The 17,395-nt window shown below is 44.0% G+C and overlaps 2 protein-coding genes across 2 annotated transcripts in view; one reads left to right on the forward strand and one right to left on the reverse strand.

Annotated features, from left to right (window-relative positions):
* uba7 (ubiquitin-like modifier activating enzyme 7) overlaps nucleotides 1-11,233 on the forward strand; it is a 59,605-nt gene extending 48,372 nt beyond the window's left edge. The window contains exons 22-24 of the mRNA XM_042090636.1: nucleotides 7,032-7,133; nucleotides 8,029-8,120; nucleotides 9,599-11,233. Of these exons, the coding sequence (XP_041946570.1) occupies nucleotides 7,032-7,133; nucleotides 8,029-8,120; nucleotides 9,599-9,746 (342 nt within the window). The 3' untranslated portion in view covers nucleotides 9,747-11,233. The remainder of the gene's footprint in view (nucleotides 1-7,031; nucleotides 7,134-8,028; nucleotides 8,121-9,598) is intronic.
* A 363-nt stretch (nucleotides 11,234-11,596) lies between these two features.
* inka1b (inka box actin regulator 1b) lies at nucleotides 11,597-14,898 on the reverse strand. Its single transcript, XM_042090638.1, has 3 exons — nucleotides 14,798-14,898; nucleotides 14,609-14,677; nucleotides 11,597-12,647 (listed from the first exon to the last, which is right to left on the reverse strand). The coding sequence occupies exons 2-3, from the start codon at nucleotides 14,609-14,611 to the stop codon at nucleotides 11,736-11,738; spliced, it is 915 nt and encodes a 304-aa protein (XP_041946572.1). The 5' UTR covers nucleotides 14,612-14,677; nucleotides 14,798-14,898; the 3' UTR covers nucleotides 11,597-11,735.
* Nucleotides 14,899-17,395: the final 2,497 nt, after the last annotated feature.

Consider the following 17,395-nt stretch of genomic DNA (forward strand, 5'->3'; position numbering starts at 1 on the left):
CACACACACACACACACACACACACACACACACACACACACACCCAAAATCTCCCTTATATCCTATCCACTCTGGCCCTGGAATTAAAAAGTGAGCCTTACATTGCCCACTAGCATCGCAGATGACCCGTGACGTTGCGTCACGAGAACCTTTGCTGTGTGACGTTGGCACCGGCCGGTGGGCACGTCAGCTGAGCGTTTTCTAATAAATCGTGGCCACTCCATGTGACCCGGGGAAGAGGAAATAGACGGTTCACTTTTTTTTTTGCACCACCTGTATGCTGCCCAGAGGGTTGTACATTTCCTGAGTAACGCCTTTATGCTTTGCTTTCCACACACTGCAAAGATCGAGGCCTTGGTCGTCATTGCTGACGAGATTTGGAAACTTTTAGTCTTTACCCTCAGGTGCTTTACCCGTGGTTAGAAACTCTCCAGTGGAGTATAAGGGAATTCCTACAACAATATGCTCTTTTGTTCCTCATATCACGCATCCATAGTTTTCAGTGTCATTTCCATAGATTGTGTTGTTTTAATAATAGTTAACTTATGTAATGTACATTAAACACAAAAGATATCAGGTTTAGTCATAGTTCATAATATTTTAATATTTTAACTCATGCCACCATGTACCAGTAGACTGGTCACAAGTAGACTGGTCACACCCTACACAAATCTCTGGCGATCTTCTGTAAATGATCCAGAGAAGATGCTTTGTCAGATGGATTTCCTTATAAAAACACAACAGAAAAATGTATGTGTTTTTACATCATGAAAAAAATCCATGCCTTTGTTGAGATGGTGGGTGTGACTCTGACTCTGTAGTCGCCTGCGGAACTTACAGGCAGAAAATCCTCAACTTTTTGCGGTCTGAAATGCACTACAGGAAGTTGGACTTATCATGGCTCACCCTCTGACCTCCACTTCCTGTCTTGAGAATGGGCCATTGTGCTAAAGGCTACAGGCATCCACGCGCCGCCTGATTACTGTCCATTCCCCCGCACGACCTCCCCCTACACTGCGATTGTGCGGCCCGACGCCTCTGTTCTCTGTCCTGCTCTCTGTATCACCCCAAGGCATCATGGGATAAGGGAATTCACCCTGGGGGTCTCACAACCACTTCCCTTAATATGTGTCAGTGTCTCAAGCGTCGACACCGTTTGATACATAACTTTTGTTCACATATTCCTTTTAAGAATTGTTCTGTGTTGCTTCTCCTGTGTGTTTATGGTCTTTATTAAAGTCTGTTTCCTCTGGCCTAATGAATGACTGCCCACTCTTCCTGTGTTGACATCTGCCCCATTTGTCTGTTGTGTACCAGGCCATAGTGAATTATCAGGCGGAATTGTTGGTTTTGGGTTTCATTTTGTCGCAGTGGCACCAGTGGGAACAACTGCATGAGTGCCAGAATATCCCCTCTAGAAGGGGGGAAAGCCAGACACAGACAGCAAGGAACTGGAGTCAAACACAAAGACAGTGATTTCCAAAGCCAAAGACAGAGATTTCCATCAGTACAGCAGCAACAGTGAAGACATCATTTGAGTTGCTGGACCTATAGGCCACTGTGTGTGTGTGTGTGTGTGTGTGTGTGTGTGTGTGTGTGTGTGTGTGTGTGAGAGAGAGAGAGAGAGAGAGAGAGAGAATGTGTGGGTGTGTGCACGCGCATGCAATTTTTGACTTCTCATGCTTCCAGGCTGAAATTGCAGGGGTCAGCTAACCCAGCCACAGGCCTGCAGTGACCAACTATGAAATAACAGAGAGGACCGCCGTTCCCCGCTGGAATGCTGAGAAGGGCACACATTCCGCTTCCGGCAGGGTAAACACTGGGGTGAGAGAGGTGGCCACTACCAGGAGGGGCTAATGGAACCCTGGGCCGAGTGACCATTGTTGCACTAGTTACCTGATTCTCGGCCATTTACTGATGGCTATCAGTATTGGCAGTTTCCATTCAGTGGCAAACACGTGCCAAAACATTATGTCACTAAGTCGTGGCCGCATGCACTGAATCTTTGATGACCGCGGTTTTGTCTGACTGAAGACCATAAGGGAGATTTAATTATAACCACATAAACCACGTTCTGACTGAAAGGGCTGTCTAATATGTGGCAACTGGACCATGGTGAACCCAGATGTTCTGATACATGGTGAATGCATTCTGTGTTGAAACAGGGATGAGAACACTTGTGCATTTCATCAAACTGCCGTCACTGGCTGGGGCCGGACGGAAAGACACATGCTAAACAGAGGGAAAGTCCTCGGTCACAATGCAATCTCTTATTCAGTACAGTTTGTGGATAACAGATGAGAATTTTTGGCTGCTGTCCCTGGCAAGAGTTTGTCGTTTCAAGAAAAAAAAAAGAGAAAAACTTTTTGGCTTAGTCGTCATTTGACATTCCTCATTCTCCAGACTCAAAACTACCACTTATTCTCCAACTCAGCAGTCTCAGTAGGGTTCGGAGCAGCAGGGCCTTAGAAATCTTTAAGCACTCGCTCAACCTATCCCTAGATTTCCAGCGAGCCCACCAGTGAATCCTTCTTTTTTTTCCTGCAACTTTTCTCCATTGTTTCCATTTTCAGCTCAGTGCTCTTGGGGTCATCTGTAGGCTGTTTTGAAGATAAGCTCTCTGACAAACACACATGTCCAGTCTCTGTTTACCACATGGTATTGCATATGGTGAGGCAACATTATATCTGATGGTATTTTGACTGTCAGCAGAACGCTAATTAGCAAATCCCTTTGTACTGCAAGTGTTAGGGAGACATCAAAGGTTCAGAGCATGCTGGCTGCCATTAAGGGACTAGGCTTCTTCAGTTAGAATAATCAGATTTTTTTCTTGCTGTTTTTATCGGGCATTTTGCAGAAAAAGCGCTGTTTTAGAGAAGCGAGGCTCGGAGAGATGCTTTGTTTAATTGTTTCCAGAGGCTGGCGGCGAGCCACTGCGCTTGCTTATTTTTAAACCACTCCGGGCTGGCGGAGGCATGACGTCAGCCTCAGCCATGTGTGGTTGGCGGAGCCGACGCCCGATTGGCCGAGGCTGCGTCCTGTGGCATTTGCGGAGAGGTGTGTTGCTCGGGCCCCCCATCCCCCCCTTCGGGCCTGCAGAGCTCACATGCAGACTTCCGCAGGGACGCACTGCAAGTCTCATGGCAGAGAGGGAGGGAGGCAGACTTGGGCCAAGTGTGTGCCTGCATGAGAGCGCAAAACGCATTGCGCGCCTCCCTCACGGAATATACATGAATGCTCCCGCAACCGAGACTGCCACTATACTGTGCAGTCATCAACGTGGCTTAACATGCCATATTATGCAGGTGTGCTATTGGAGAATGAGTGTGCTGAGACATGATGTATAGCTGTACAGCAAAAGCAGAATCAAAAGATGCCTATTTATTTCACAGAAATGGTTCTTCGAGCTTATATGGTCAGGGATAATGACAGTGGTTGTCTTTAAATTTGAAGACAATAAGAATACAAAGAGTGCCCGCACCCTTTGAGTGTGTATGAATAGCTTGCTTTACATTGAGCTTGTGGCACGCCATAAGCTCCCCATGACCGTCCCGTCTCACAGGAAACCTCAGGCTGTTTTAATGAGTGGGTGAGAGAGACAGAGTCCAGCAGTGGGCAGACACGCCAGAGAAACATATACGTCCGTCCACCCATCCCCACCGAGAGGGTCCTGGGCCACTCTGCTGCCTCTTGTAGCATATTTAACTCTGATTGTTTTACTGGGGTCCCGTCACGACTGGCGTCCACTCCTGCCCTCCCCACACCCCCCTACTCATTTTCTTATGTGACAGCAGGCTGGATCACTCCTAACCTGGCTTGTGTTTACCCTGGCCGCTGTGGTTCCAGGGGGTTGGCGTCTGTCGAAAGCTGTGCTGGAATTTGGGTGGATCAGGCAGGGATTCATGCTTCCTCCCTCTGCTATGCTCATATTTCCATTGTTTCATATTATAGACCTGTATAATATCCCATTGACATGCTTTTAATAGATGCTGACAGTTCAGATAACCTATTTAAACTACTTTGTACCAGATTGGACTGCTTTTTGGAAAGATACCCACCAAAACATGATTTCTGTTTAAAAAATTAAAACTACTAGAACATAATCTATGTTTTAACTTATCATCTCTGATGTTTCAGACTAACTGAACATGAATACTTGATAAATACTACAAATGATGCAGTGTGCCCTGATTTTAATTTTTTCAAAGCTATTCATCATGACTGATATATTGACCTAAGACGCTGTGTAGTATTCTACAAATCACTTCCTTACTCAACTGTCTGCAAATCATCTCATCAGCTCTTCTGAAATGAATTCAGATAAATTTCATTATTTTCATTGTTGTGTTTGTACTGCCTATTAGTAAACTACACTACACTCTTAAAACGAAATGTGTTGTCCCTATCTGGACACATAAATGTGCTAAAAAACAACGCAAGTTGTGTTATTTTCAACACATATGTAACAAATAAAAAAGGAAACAACACAAACTGTGTTGTCCCTATCTGGACACAGAGATGTGTTAAAAACAATGCCAGTTGTGTTGCTTTCAAAACATTAATTTTAAGTGTACTGTTTGCAGCGATATTACTTCAACATCACTAGCTATTGGTTGGCTATGACTCTGGCTGTTATATTAGGCTGATTATGAGGTATAGTAATAGCTTCAGAGCAGTGAGCACGTCAGACCTTTGGGCTGAATGTGAAGACTTCTGGCAAGTAAGACAAGCAATCAGGTGACACGGCGGGGGTCTCTGGCCGCAGCCATGCAGTGAGTGGAGCAGATTAGGATGTGTATGGTAAACAGGAGTCCTGTGACTCATCTGACACATCCGTGGCGAGGGGTGCAGGAATATTTACCCTGGTTAAGGTCTGAGGCGCACATCACAGATCACAATCCCGTGGCGTGCTGTCTGAGGGGAGAGGCCAGGCCTAAGGTCTCGTTCCTGTGTGGGCATGATCAGTGTAGTGCAACAAAGGGCAGGTGTTCCAGTGAAGTGGTGCGTGTATGTGTATTTATGTTGGCTGGCGATGGAAAAAAAAGTACAGTGCCTAAGGATTCATATTTGTTGGAACATGCTAAATCTCAATGTTTGGCTTCCGAATGCAAATTTTGTGAATTAGATTTGAGGATTTGAGGTCAACCACAGTGCAAGCAGAGATCTGCTAAATATCTTGAGACTTAAGTAAGTGCTTGAATCCTGAAAAGAGCAAATGGTCATCTATGGCATTCCACAAAAACAACTGGTCAATGTCCTCAAACATCTTTTAGTTTTCTTGTTATGGGCACACAGGAGCACATTGTAGAGAGTGTATTCATGGCCTGCTTTTCCACATTGACATTTTTTCCGAATGTGCAAGTCTATTTCAAGGCTGGACTTAATGAACTTCTGCTGTTCAAGGAGTCAGGCGTCTGTGTGTGCATGTGTGTGTGTGTGTGTGTGTGTGTGTGTGTGTGTGTGTGTGTGTGTGTGTGTGTGTGTGTGTGTGTGTGTGTGTGTGTGTGCATGTGTGTGTGTGTGTGTGTGTGCGTGTGTGCATGTGTGTGCACGTGCTAGCCCATTCCAATGCAAGTTCCATCCAGCTCTCCCGGTGAAGTGGAGCATGCCACGTTTACGGAGCGCTACACAGGAGGTGAACGCTTCCCAGATGAATTTCCATGCAGCAGTATTCAACTATGACAGCCTTTTGCCAGCCTCACACTACCTCAACACTGCACACTTACCACACCACAACCAAGCTTCTCAGCTTACTAAAAGAGAGTGTTAAACCAAAAGATTGTACTGATATTGCACAAAATAAAGTTATAACTCATCTCTATGATGATTGCTGAAATAAATTATGAGCACATCTACAAAGTATTTTAGTGTAAGAACTCAGATAGGGCAAATGTTGAGATTTCAGGACACTGTGTACTTAACTGCTATGAGTAAAAATCTGGAATGCAGAACTGCCATGGAATCGAAGTAGCCTTTTTTGGCAAAGCCTTAGGAAAATTTCCATCAAGTTTATATCATTTGGGATCTTGATTTTATAGCATTTCGCGTTTTTCCTCTCATGGGTGAAAAGTCCTTTGCTTAACTACGCCAGCAATAACAATCCAACGACTTTGAATGTTTCACATATTGACTGTGAAGGTCCAATGGCCGTTAGCATTTTCCTGAAAACTTGGGAGCAGCTCTGTCAACGTGTTTCAGCAGTGAAAACACATAAATCTCATCCCAGAATTTGACTTCACCTACGATATGTGTCTATGGTGAAGGCATGGTTTGTTTATCCTGTCTTGTATCTACCTCCTTCTCTTCCTTATGACAGTGCAGCTCTATTTACATCTTGAAGTTTATTTATGTGTGCCAGAGAAATAATATTGTAGCCCCTGGAGGAAGTGCTCATTCACCTTTTAGGGGGTCTGTGTTTGGGCTGTGGGTGGGTGTATGTGTGCAGGGTGCTTGTGTTTGATGTGATGTGAGTCAGCTGCTGGTTCTTCTGTTCAGCCAGAACTTCCTCTGGTGTTTCTAATCCAGCAGTGAACACACACACACACGCACACACACACAGCCCCCCTCCTGTCAGGGCCCAAATGCAGCTTTTGGCCGACGACCAGAAGGGCTGCTTTGGTGCAGGCAGCTGAGATGAGACGTTTGTGTCGCCAAAAGTTAAGAGCGTTTACAGTACTTGTTAAGGCACAGCAGGGCTTGCTGGAGGTAGAATTTTGCAGAAGTCAGCAACACTTGTGCAGTGTGTGTGTGTGTGTGTGTGCAGAAGATTACTGTGTGTTTTAATTTGGATTTGATGGTATGTGTGTGTGTGTGTGTGTGTGTGTGTGTGTGTAGACATCTTTATGTGCATAAAGGTGTGTTTGATTATGGCCACTGGTGTGTGTGTGTGTGTGTGTGTGTGTGTGTGTGTGTGTGTGTGTGTGTGTGTGTGTGTGTGTGTGTGTGTGTGTGTGTGCACAGGGTTAGCAGCTTAGACATCTGTCTCCATGCGTCTTCATTCTGAGGGATGTGTGTGTTTTATCTGTCCACAGGTGGCGGGGAGGGAGTACTCCCTGTGGGACAGCTTCCTGGTCGAGGGCAGGCCGGACGGCCAGCAGGAAATGACCTTGGGGGGACTGCTAAAGCACATCAAGGTTCCTACGCACTGCACACTGTACACACACACATAGACACACACACAGACGCACACACACACACACACACACACACACACACACACACACACACACACACAGTCCTCTCATTTCATGTCTTTCCATTCCAATTCAGAACCACTTTGGTCCATCCTTGTGTAGCATTGTACAGAAACACACTGAAGCTGGAAGCTGGCAAACACAATTTGCTAGTTCTCTTGAAAACCTTTGAAAAAGGAAAGTGATGCTTACATTTGCTGAATTGATTTGACCTCATTGTTGCGGTCACTAAAGTGGATCAGAGCAAAGCTGGATTTCTTCCGCTTTGTTACATGTTCCCATCAGATATCACAGCAATAAAATGAAAATGTAAGTCACACAGCTGCTGCATGCCGCTTGCACAGAGAACCGCTGACTTTTCCATTGCTGCCAAAAGCCGTTTACAGGAACTAAAATTAACCCGTTTGCAGTAGGTGGTTAATGGGCAGTGATTGAGTGTTTAGATACATGTGTAGATAGTACTGATGACCCTAACTACCCTGGGCTTTCTGTAGGCACGGTGGGAGAGCAATGCTAAGTAGTGTGCTGGTGGTCTCCCAGGTAGAAAGTAATGGGACTACTTTAGACCAAGCTTATAGCCGGCACCACTGAGGATCAGCTTTGACTTACTTAAATGACTTAAATGACTGTTAATGTCTGTGCGTGTGTGTGTGTGTGTGTGTGTGTGTGTGTGTGTGTGTGTGTGTGTGTGTGTGTGTGTGTGTGTGTCTATGCGTTCTCTGTGCATGTGGTTACATTACATTACGGTTCATCCTTTAATTAGTTTGGATGCTATCATCTGAATGCTTGTGGAGTAAAGATGCATTACTTAGCATTATGCATTATGTTATTTCAGCAAACTCATAACCTGGAGGTGTGTAGTCTTTTCTATGGGCCGGCCATGTTGTACAACGCTGGATCGGGTCATGAGCACAGACTACAACAGAGGTATGGGCTTCCCCTTGGGGACGCTGTTATGTCGGCCTCTCTCTCTGTTGCATAATCCCTCTTATGTATGGCTTCTTATGGGACTGCTTTGGGAGGTATGTAAACAAATGGCACAGATAAAGTCTCACCGTGTGACTTTGGGTCCTTGACAAGCTCTTCATTATCGCTACACCTCTGTGTAGACTGCACATCTGAGCTGTTGCACTCACTACATCTCAGAACAAACATTATAGCCTAGTCTGATTAAAAAAGAGCAATTTTGATGTCATTTTACATGACACAGCGTAGCACATACACACAAACACACACACACACACACACACACACACACACACACACACACACACACACACACACACACACAGTCATACACAGAGTGTACTACACAGTAGTTTTGCGGCCTTGTTTGTTTACCCAGCGGTTAATGAGGGGATGTGGTTCCTTCTCCTCGGGGACTCCGTGTTGTCGTGAGGGGTGTTTGGGGTATTTAAGACATTCTCTGCTCCATTAACCCGTGGCATTCCAGCCCTGCTTCCATCCCGCGTTCCACTGAGCGCCAGAGTCGGTTCAGTCCAGGGCTCATGGATGCAGTGGCCGTCCTGTCAGTTTATTAGCATTCCTGGGAGGGGTGGGAAAGCGCTGATGGAGGACCTCGGCAAAACAAGCTCTCATGCCACTACACACACACACACACACACACACACACACTCATGCACATGCACACACAAGCACGTTATGACACACACCGGTATCCCACAATCCATCAGTTGCCCTTTTCCTGCTTTCTCTGGTCGGACCAACAGCTGTGCAAGTTGTGAAAAATCATTACTCTGCCAATCCCACAGATCACCAATAATGTAGGCCCACAAAGACCATTTAAAAAACTCTCATAAACTTCCTCTTCTCTCTCTCCCTCTGTCTCTCTCTCTCCTTCTGTCCTTCTCTCTGTCTGTCTGTCTGTCTCTCTCTCTCTCTCTCTCTCTCTCTCTCCATCTGTCTCTGTTTGTCTTCCTTTCTCCTATCTTTATTTCGTCCTGTCTTGTATTGCTCTTTCTTCCTGCTGGGCTCAGAGTGGTCACTCCGGAGGGCCATCAGACATGGGGAATGGGGTGTGGACAGCACTGCGAGCTTTACAGATGCCCCAAACAGGAGTCATATCCTGAGCTGTCATCATGAACTGTCCTCATTCCCTGACCCCTCTCTTTCTCTCTCATCCTCTCTCTCTCTCTCTCTCTCTCTCTCTCTCTCTCTCTCTATATATATATATATATATATATATATATTATCCTCTCTCTCTCTCTGTCCTCTCTCTCTCTCTGCCTATATCACAATCTTTCTCCAAGTCCTTATGGCATAGTCGTCTTTGCATTAGCTGCTTTTACTAGAGTCATTTCTATAAGGTATATGATAGTGTCTTTTTTTCAAGAGATGCAATCAGGTGAAGTGATCCAAAGTTATGTATGATCTGTCTCTTACAGGGTGACTGAAGTGGTGAGCAGTGTGACAAAGGAAGAGATCCCTCCACATGTGGAGGTGCTGGAGATGGTGCCCTCGTTTGTAGAGGACGAAGACTGTGAACAGATTCCCCCCATAAAATATGTTCTCATATCACCCTTACAAGAATAGGGTCATCTTTTATCATCCATCTCTTCAGTTCATTCATGTGCCTATTTGTTGTGATCTTCAGGCCAGATTAGTCAGTAGTTAGTTAGTAGTAGTTAGATTAGTTAGTAGTTATTTAAATTAAAGATAAGAAATATAAATGAAAATAGGGTCAGTGACGTTTATCCTTTCCAAAATTCTGTATGTAAAATTGTTAAATGATGTGTAGACTGCACATCTGAGATGTGGCACCCACTACATCTCAGAACAAACATTCTAACCTAGTCTGATTAAAAAAGAGCAATTTTGATGTAATTTTACATGACACAGCGTAGCACATACACACAAACACACACACACACACACACACACACACACACACACACACACACACACACACACATACACACACACACACACACACACAGTCATACACACAGTCATACACAGAGTGTACTACACAGTAGTTTTGCAAAGAACATCAAACTGATGGCTTGGTGATATTCCTGCTTTTGCATCCCGCTAATACCTCATCAGTGAGGAATAAGGAAACAAGCACATATCCACAAATGGCCAAGCATCAGTCATTCTTCTCTTTCACAGTAGTCTGGCCCCTTCAGAGCACCAACGTGTTTTCCCAACAGTAATCTAACATAATTGGCTCTTGCTTTTTTGTTAGCATGATTGCACACATTTAGTATAAGTTACAGTGCTAATCATAGCTGTGACTGACTTTTCTGTAGCGACCTGTGATCTTAAAACAGGCAACTTATATAGCTTATGAGATTTAAATACTGACGCAAAACAGTAATGTTGGAAATTTTGCCTATGTGTATGAAGACTAGATGAAAATCCACCTCTAAGGACAAAGATGTCTGCATGATATGAACTCCATACGTCACATTAGTACACATGCATGTGCTGTATGTGGTCATGTTCTCTAGGTTTAACTTGGCTTATTTTCTTAGTGTAGGCGGTTTGTTTTTAGGGTGTGAGCTTTCCTCAGACACAAACAGAATTCCCCCACATGACGTGGTGACCCGGCTTTTTATCATTGTGTGGTGTAGACAACTCCACTCCAGTGTCTCCTACTCCAGTCTTAACTCTTTTCAGCAGGCCTAGACAAACACTGTCAACCTCCAGTCAAGCCCATTCGGATTCAGGAGCCGCTTAAAAGTGCTGAATGAATTAAGTATCTAACTGTGAACAAGTCGAGGAGACTGTCCTGAAGCTATCATTAGGGGACTCTTGTCTTTCTTCTATTAAGCATTATGGGAAGACCAACCGTTGTTTTAATAGACATCCATTCTCTCCACTGACTTTTAACTGTTTGAATTGTTGTCACTCTGAATTTCTAGGAGAGTCTAGTGATGATATATGTGAAATGAGTACAATCTTCCATAAGGCTCTTAACACATTCCAGCATTAATTGAATGTAATATGTTACTTACGTAACATGTCCACTTAAAACTGATTTTCACTCAATAAATTGAAGTTTCTTTGCGATCAAAGGGTATTTTCCTGTTTTTTTTTTTACCGTTATTTGTCTTTCCCAGTAAATTATGCACTATTTTTAGAGTGCCACACACTATTGCATGCGGTGTGAGTTGTTCAAGTGGTGCTCATGAATAACTGGTCTAGGAAAATGCCCTGCAGACCTGAGATGAGCTGTGAGGTCTTTGTACTGCCCCACTGCTGATTACTGAGGTTCCAGTACAAAGAGTGCTTATGGGCCTTTCTACACAAAGAAGCATGTTAACAGCTTTCTCTGAACACAATGACTTTATAAATGGCTTTGAGATGTAAATAACCCCAAGAGACTAACAGACTCAGGTGCATAAAGTACTCCAAGGATAACTAACTCAGTACCTTTCTTCATAGAAAACAAACCTTTTATTGTGACATATTTAATTTGAACATTACGGCATCCATAATATTGAATGCAAAGTAAACACGTGTGAGGGGAAAGTCTTATTATTTGGCAATATAACAGTCCGTCTAAGTTCTCTCAGTTCAGATATATCCAATGATATCATTGCATATGATTGGCTGTCGGCTGCCAGACTTCATGAGGGCACTGAACTGGTAGTAGTCTGTTCCAAGTTGGTGTAGTCCTGTATGCGACTGGTGAAAGAAAGGCTTCTGTGCCTGCACACCCACTGGGCAGGACAGTCTTTTGGTGCATGTGTCCATAGCTTTGCCTCGCCCCTCTGTGACCTTGGACATCCCGGCCAGCCTCCGCCGCACGTTACCCAGGAAGTCTTTGGCAAGCCGGCGGCCAGCATTCGGCCGGACCTCTGGGGTCTCGGGGCACTCCGGAAGGTCCATCCAGTTCTTGATGAGGTCGGCAAAGCTGTTGTCGCCGAGCACCAGCGGCTGGCGGTTGCGCCCGCGCGTCAGCAGGGACGTGGTCCAGTCCTCCGGATCGCTGGCCTCGAAGGACGTCCAGCGTTCCAGGCACGCGTCAGACGTGGACTTGGGCCGGATGCGGTTGGTGCGCACGCAGGCCGACGCGGAGACCCGCACGTTCCGCGTCCGCCTCAGCACCACACCCTCGTCCTGCCAGGACGCCTCGGAGTAGCCCGAGTCAAACTCCAGGCTCTTCTCGCTGCTGGGGGAGCCCTGGGTCAGCCTTCCTCCACCTCCACCTCCTCCTCCACCACCGCCCTCTTCCTCCTCTTCCTCCAGTGGGCTGGCCAAGCAGCAGGCCGAATCGTAGGTGCTGGCATCGCTGGCATCGGAGATGCGCAGGCGGCTCAGCCGCTCCCGGTGCAGCGCCCTCTTCTGACTGAGGCGGGACACTGCCAAGGGACGGCAGCTGCCGGCCGCATCGCATGGGTCCCTGATCTGCTTAAGGTCCTGCAGCGAGCGCATCATGTAGCGCATCTGGTCACGGAAGCAGTCCCCGGAGTTCTGCAGACACAGCTAGATAAGAAGAGGAGAGAGGAGGAGAGGAGATTAGGACTTCATAAATCCACTTCATTTAGTTCTCATGACTGCTTTAGCACTATTACCCAACCATCTCAAACTGTACATCTAGTCAGCATTACAGCACAAGCGTGGACTGAGAGACCAATTTCCATTAGCGCTGTTAGCTTCCCTGACATCAACAAGTGACCACAAAAAGCAGCCATAACCCTATATCTGTATCTTTTCTTCAATCCTTCCAAACCTCTAAAGTCAGATAGTCAGCACAAATCGCTACATTCAGCATACTGAGGTCCAGTGTCCAGCTGTGGCTCTGTGCTAGAGTAGGTAACGTGTGGGAAAAGCTGGAGAGTCCGTCTCCAGGGGGATGCCATGGTAGTATATCACAGCCGTGGATTCATCAGTATGAATTGTGGGAACAGGATGCAGAAGGGAGGGGGAGGCTGTCCACCTCTTCAACAGGCGAAGAGGAAGTATAAAAAATGGTGATGATGAATCTCGCACAGGACGACACTTCCTTCGCTCCACCTAACTAGAGGATGTTATGGTCATCTGCAGTTCTCTGTGGGGAAATTACCTCACCTCTTCACCATTTTGGGTCAAAGTTAAATCAGCACTATCCAGGGGAACGGCTCGCCCTGTTGCTAACCCAATAATTCACCATTACACATAAAATAATGGAGCAGTCTGGCTAAGGTTCCTCCAAATGTGAAAAATGGCAGGCTCCTCTTTCTCAACAGATGGAAATTGCTGTTATCCACTCTAAACTCAGATATTATTACTGCAGCATCTGTTTTTTTTCAACCTTGCGTCATATTGAAAAATGAACACCCTATCTAGTTCCCCACTTAAGTTACGAAGGGGCCATGTCTCAGAAGAAAATAACTTATTTTATCGTTTTCCCTCTACATTCAAACCATCAGAACAATCCAGAACCCTTTCAGTAGCAACACTGGTGCCTTAGTCAATAGTTTGGCAGAGAAATAAAATCCACATTTTTGTCAGGATGAAGTCATTCATTATTTTGCTAACCACCCCCAAAACTACAGCAGACTTCCCTGCAGGACGTACACAAACAACAACAGCATCATTACACAGGCTCCACAGACCCATCAGCCGACCCAAGCCACAGTAAGGGACCCAATGATGATGGGCTAGTGTTATTACAGCTGACAGCGATAAGCTGGCCATTTGGCTCAGAATGAGTGAGGGAAAGTGAGATAGAGCCATGAATTAAGTAGAAAAAAACTCTTTGCACATGAAGTTGCTTCAGAAAGTAGTAGATGCTATGACTGACTCAAGGGTATGGCTGCTGATTAACACGGTCTGATGTTATATCGTATGGTTTTGTCTGCTGGCATAATCCGATAAATGTTAGGCCTAAACGCCACTTTATAAAGCGATGTTTAATGCTAAACTACGAGTTGATTACAAAAGACGTCTCAATGCCGTCACAAGTCATATCAATAGGAGAGATATAAAAATTCCACGATGGATTAAAAAGTTATAAGAGGATAGCATACGGTTTTGATTAGGCGTAATCAAATCATTGCAAGCAGTTCGTTTTCTTTTGTAGACCCAGAGACAAACATTTAAGGACTCAACACTTCAACCACTGGGTATACATTTTACTGTAAAAATTCTTAAATTACAGTATTTCCACAACCAACAAGAAAGACGTGGGGCAAAATCACTGCCAAACTACTAAACTCCGGCCACAAGCATTGTGCGCTTTGGTCTACTGTTCCAAAAGCTATAAAAAAAGTTAAGTGGGGCAACAAAATGCTTTGGGATGTACAATATGCACAAAATGCTCTTATATACTCCATAACACTAGACCCCAACCGAATTTCCTGCAGATGTTAGGACTCTTTTCTGTTGAGATGCGTGCTTTAGAATGACACAAACTCATTTAACAACAAAACAATTGTGCATTATCTAAAGTGGACAATACTTACCATAGTTCTCCGTCAGATGATTTAATCAAACACGAATCACCAAATGAAGGTCAATAAGATGAAGGTATCCTACAACGAAAATAAAGTCTAGATTAGATCATGTGTTATTGCTCCAACATGCAACATTACAATTTCACATCACAAACAAAATGCAAGTCACAGCGTATATATGAGGTCTATGGCACTCACTCATGCAGACGCCTCTGAAGTCTTTTCTATTCTCAAAAGTTTAGTTATCCAAATGTAGAACGCACAATGTTTGGGTGACCGCACGTTGGAAGGTCTCTGAGTCAATGTGCTGAAAATTAGTTCTTGGTCCAACTTTGTGCGCCGTTCTTTTCCTGTCAATAAAACAACAACCAATCAGAGGCGCGCATCACACGATCGGCCAATCAGTGAAGAGGCGAAATGTGATATAGAACACCCTTAATGTTATCCTATGCTGTGTGTAGTGATTTCTTTTGAGCGCTGGGTAGTAAAATTCAAAATAGAGTGTATTCTGAAAAGTGGTTATAGACAACGAGCACTGAAATATTCGAGCCGTCAGAATATCAGCAATTGTTATGCTTATCTAATATTGTTAAAATACTATATTGTAGAAGGAATAATTGCAGGCAATATCCGTACTTTTTACAGATCATTATACTTCCAATGATATGTTTGTCATTTAATGTCATCACACAGCCTTTGTAGGCAGTGATTCTGAACCAACCATTTTATAGCTAAAATTGGATTCCCGGTTTTTTATATATATATATAGACAGTGCTCAAGACAGTGGCCTGCAGGCCATACATAGCAAATAAAAGTATAAAACTGGTTATATCCAATAGAACACAAAATGATACAAAGGTCTATCACAACAATTGGATTATAATATGTGTGTTACTATGGATTTATAGGCTATATATATATATATATAGCCTATACATTCATTAAACTGGCCTGTTCTGTGTCAACGTTAAGCATGTGTGTTAACTGCTGTCTCTCAAAATAAACATACACAAGCAAGCCAATGTAAAGACAGATCGTAAAATGAAGAGGGAAAAGGCCAGTGCGAGTGCGTAGGATACGACTTGCGTGAGAATCGGGAAATGTCAGGCCTGGGCTTTTACTGCCACCTTGCGAAAAATGCACTGAAGTAACAGCAATTTTGGAATTCATGAAGTCAACCAAGTTACGCCTTCACTCTTCCCCATTAACTCCATCACTTGCCTCCAACCGTGAACGGTCCACTATCCACCCACTTAACACCTTTACGCACCTCGTTAAGTGCAGAGGCTGGAGACGCTATTGTGATGCCATTGCCTTCAGCCATTGTAAACATTCCTGTTGGCGGCTTCACAAGTAATAGGCCACGAGGCAAGACGGTGCATGTCGTGTCGTGAGAGGCGGTGATGAGCGTAGCGTTGAATGCAACCTATTCGCCAGGCCCTAGGGATCACTTGGACACCATCTGACAGCTCGCTTAATTCAAATATATGTATAGCATAATCATAATGTCACTTAAAACTGAAAGCAGTGTCCGATATCATTTCATAATTTCACTCACAGTGGCAACACCAGTTGAGTAGATACTCAGTTTTGTTTTCTTATTTGCGTTAGATAATTATGAAATATAAATACACATAATGTGCAGAGTAATTCGTTGTAAAACCCACACAATGCTGCTTCGGCAAGTTTATGACATTTCACATTTCGACTAAACTGCGTGGAGAATCTGTTAACAATTTGAGTGATTTATTTAACTTTAGAACATCCATGTGTATTTCCGGTCAAAAATGACCGGCTATTAAAAATGAATGGGTGAGAAAATGGTCAGTGTATAAAATCGAGACATACTTATTGATCAGATGGACTGTATATGTGCTTCTGTACATTACAGTTTTTTCTGATTGCTTGAGCACATTTTTTGTAACTATGGCTTTTTTTGCAAAACTCTACACACAAATGGCAAAACCTCTCACCCAATCAGCAAAACATTGCAGTTCTCTTGCAAAAGCTAACACACCTTGCTTAACTCTTCACACCTTCGTAAAAATGGTGTTTTCGTATCTAACAGTAAACACAAGCCATCACAATAGTAAGCACACAATGTGCCAACAACACACTGATGGAATGAATAAAAAACACATCTGGCTTTTGCTTTCTCTGTGCACAAGGTAGACTATGTCAGTTTGAGGTCATACTTTTGTCATAGTTCTGTAAACATACAGGGATCCCAACTTCAAGTATTAGTGTTTATTTACACACATCAAAACAAACACAAGTGTGTTTTTCCAAGTCAAAACACAAAATAGCATTTCACTGAGACAAAACAAATCAGTCTACATCGGGTCGTCTCTCTCAAAATTCTGTCTACATCACATGCAATGTCCTAGTCCAAGGCACCGGGAAAAATATATTCTGGAATGACGTATCCAGGCCTGACATGACAATATCCCCACATGTAGACTGTTTTTTTGTCTGTTTTTTTCTCTTCTCACTCTTCCTACTCACTCCATCGTACCCATTGTACATTACCTGTGGCTTATTTATAGTGCTTAGGCTGATTGCAAAGTGAACTAATTATTTCCTCTATTTTTTTTTTTTATATATATGTCCTATATTTCTATTTTGATACATACATGTTCTATATTTCAGTCTTGCACTTTAATTTAATGTTTATTGTCTATGGCTATGTCCATAGTATGTCTATGTCTGTATTTAAAGCATGTCTATGTCTGCATGGGAAAGTAAGAAACGAAATTTCAATTCTTTGTATGACCAGTGCATGTAAAGAAATTGAC

The sequence above is a fragment of the Alosa sapidissima genome, chromosome 4 (genome assembly GCF_018492685.1).
Source record: "Alosa sapidissima isolate fAloSap1 chromosome 4, fAloSap1.pri, whole genome shotgun sequence".
NCBI classification, from domain to species: domain Eukaryota; kingdom Metazoa; phylum Chordata; class Actinopteri; order Clupeiformes; family Clupeidae; genus Alosa; species Alosa sapidissima.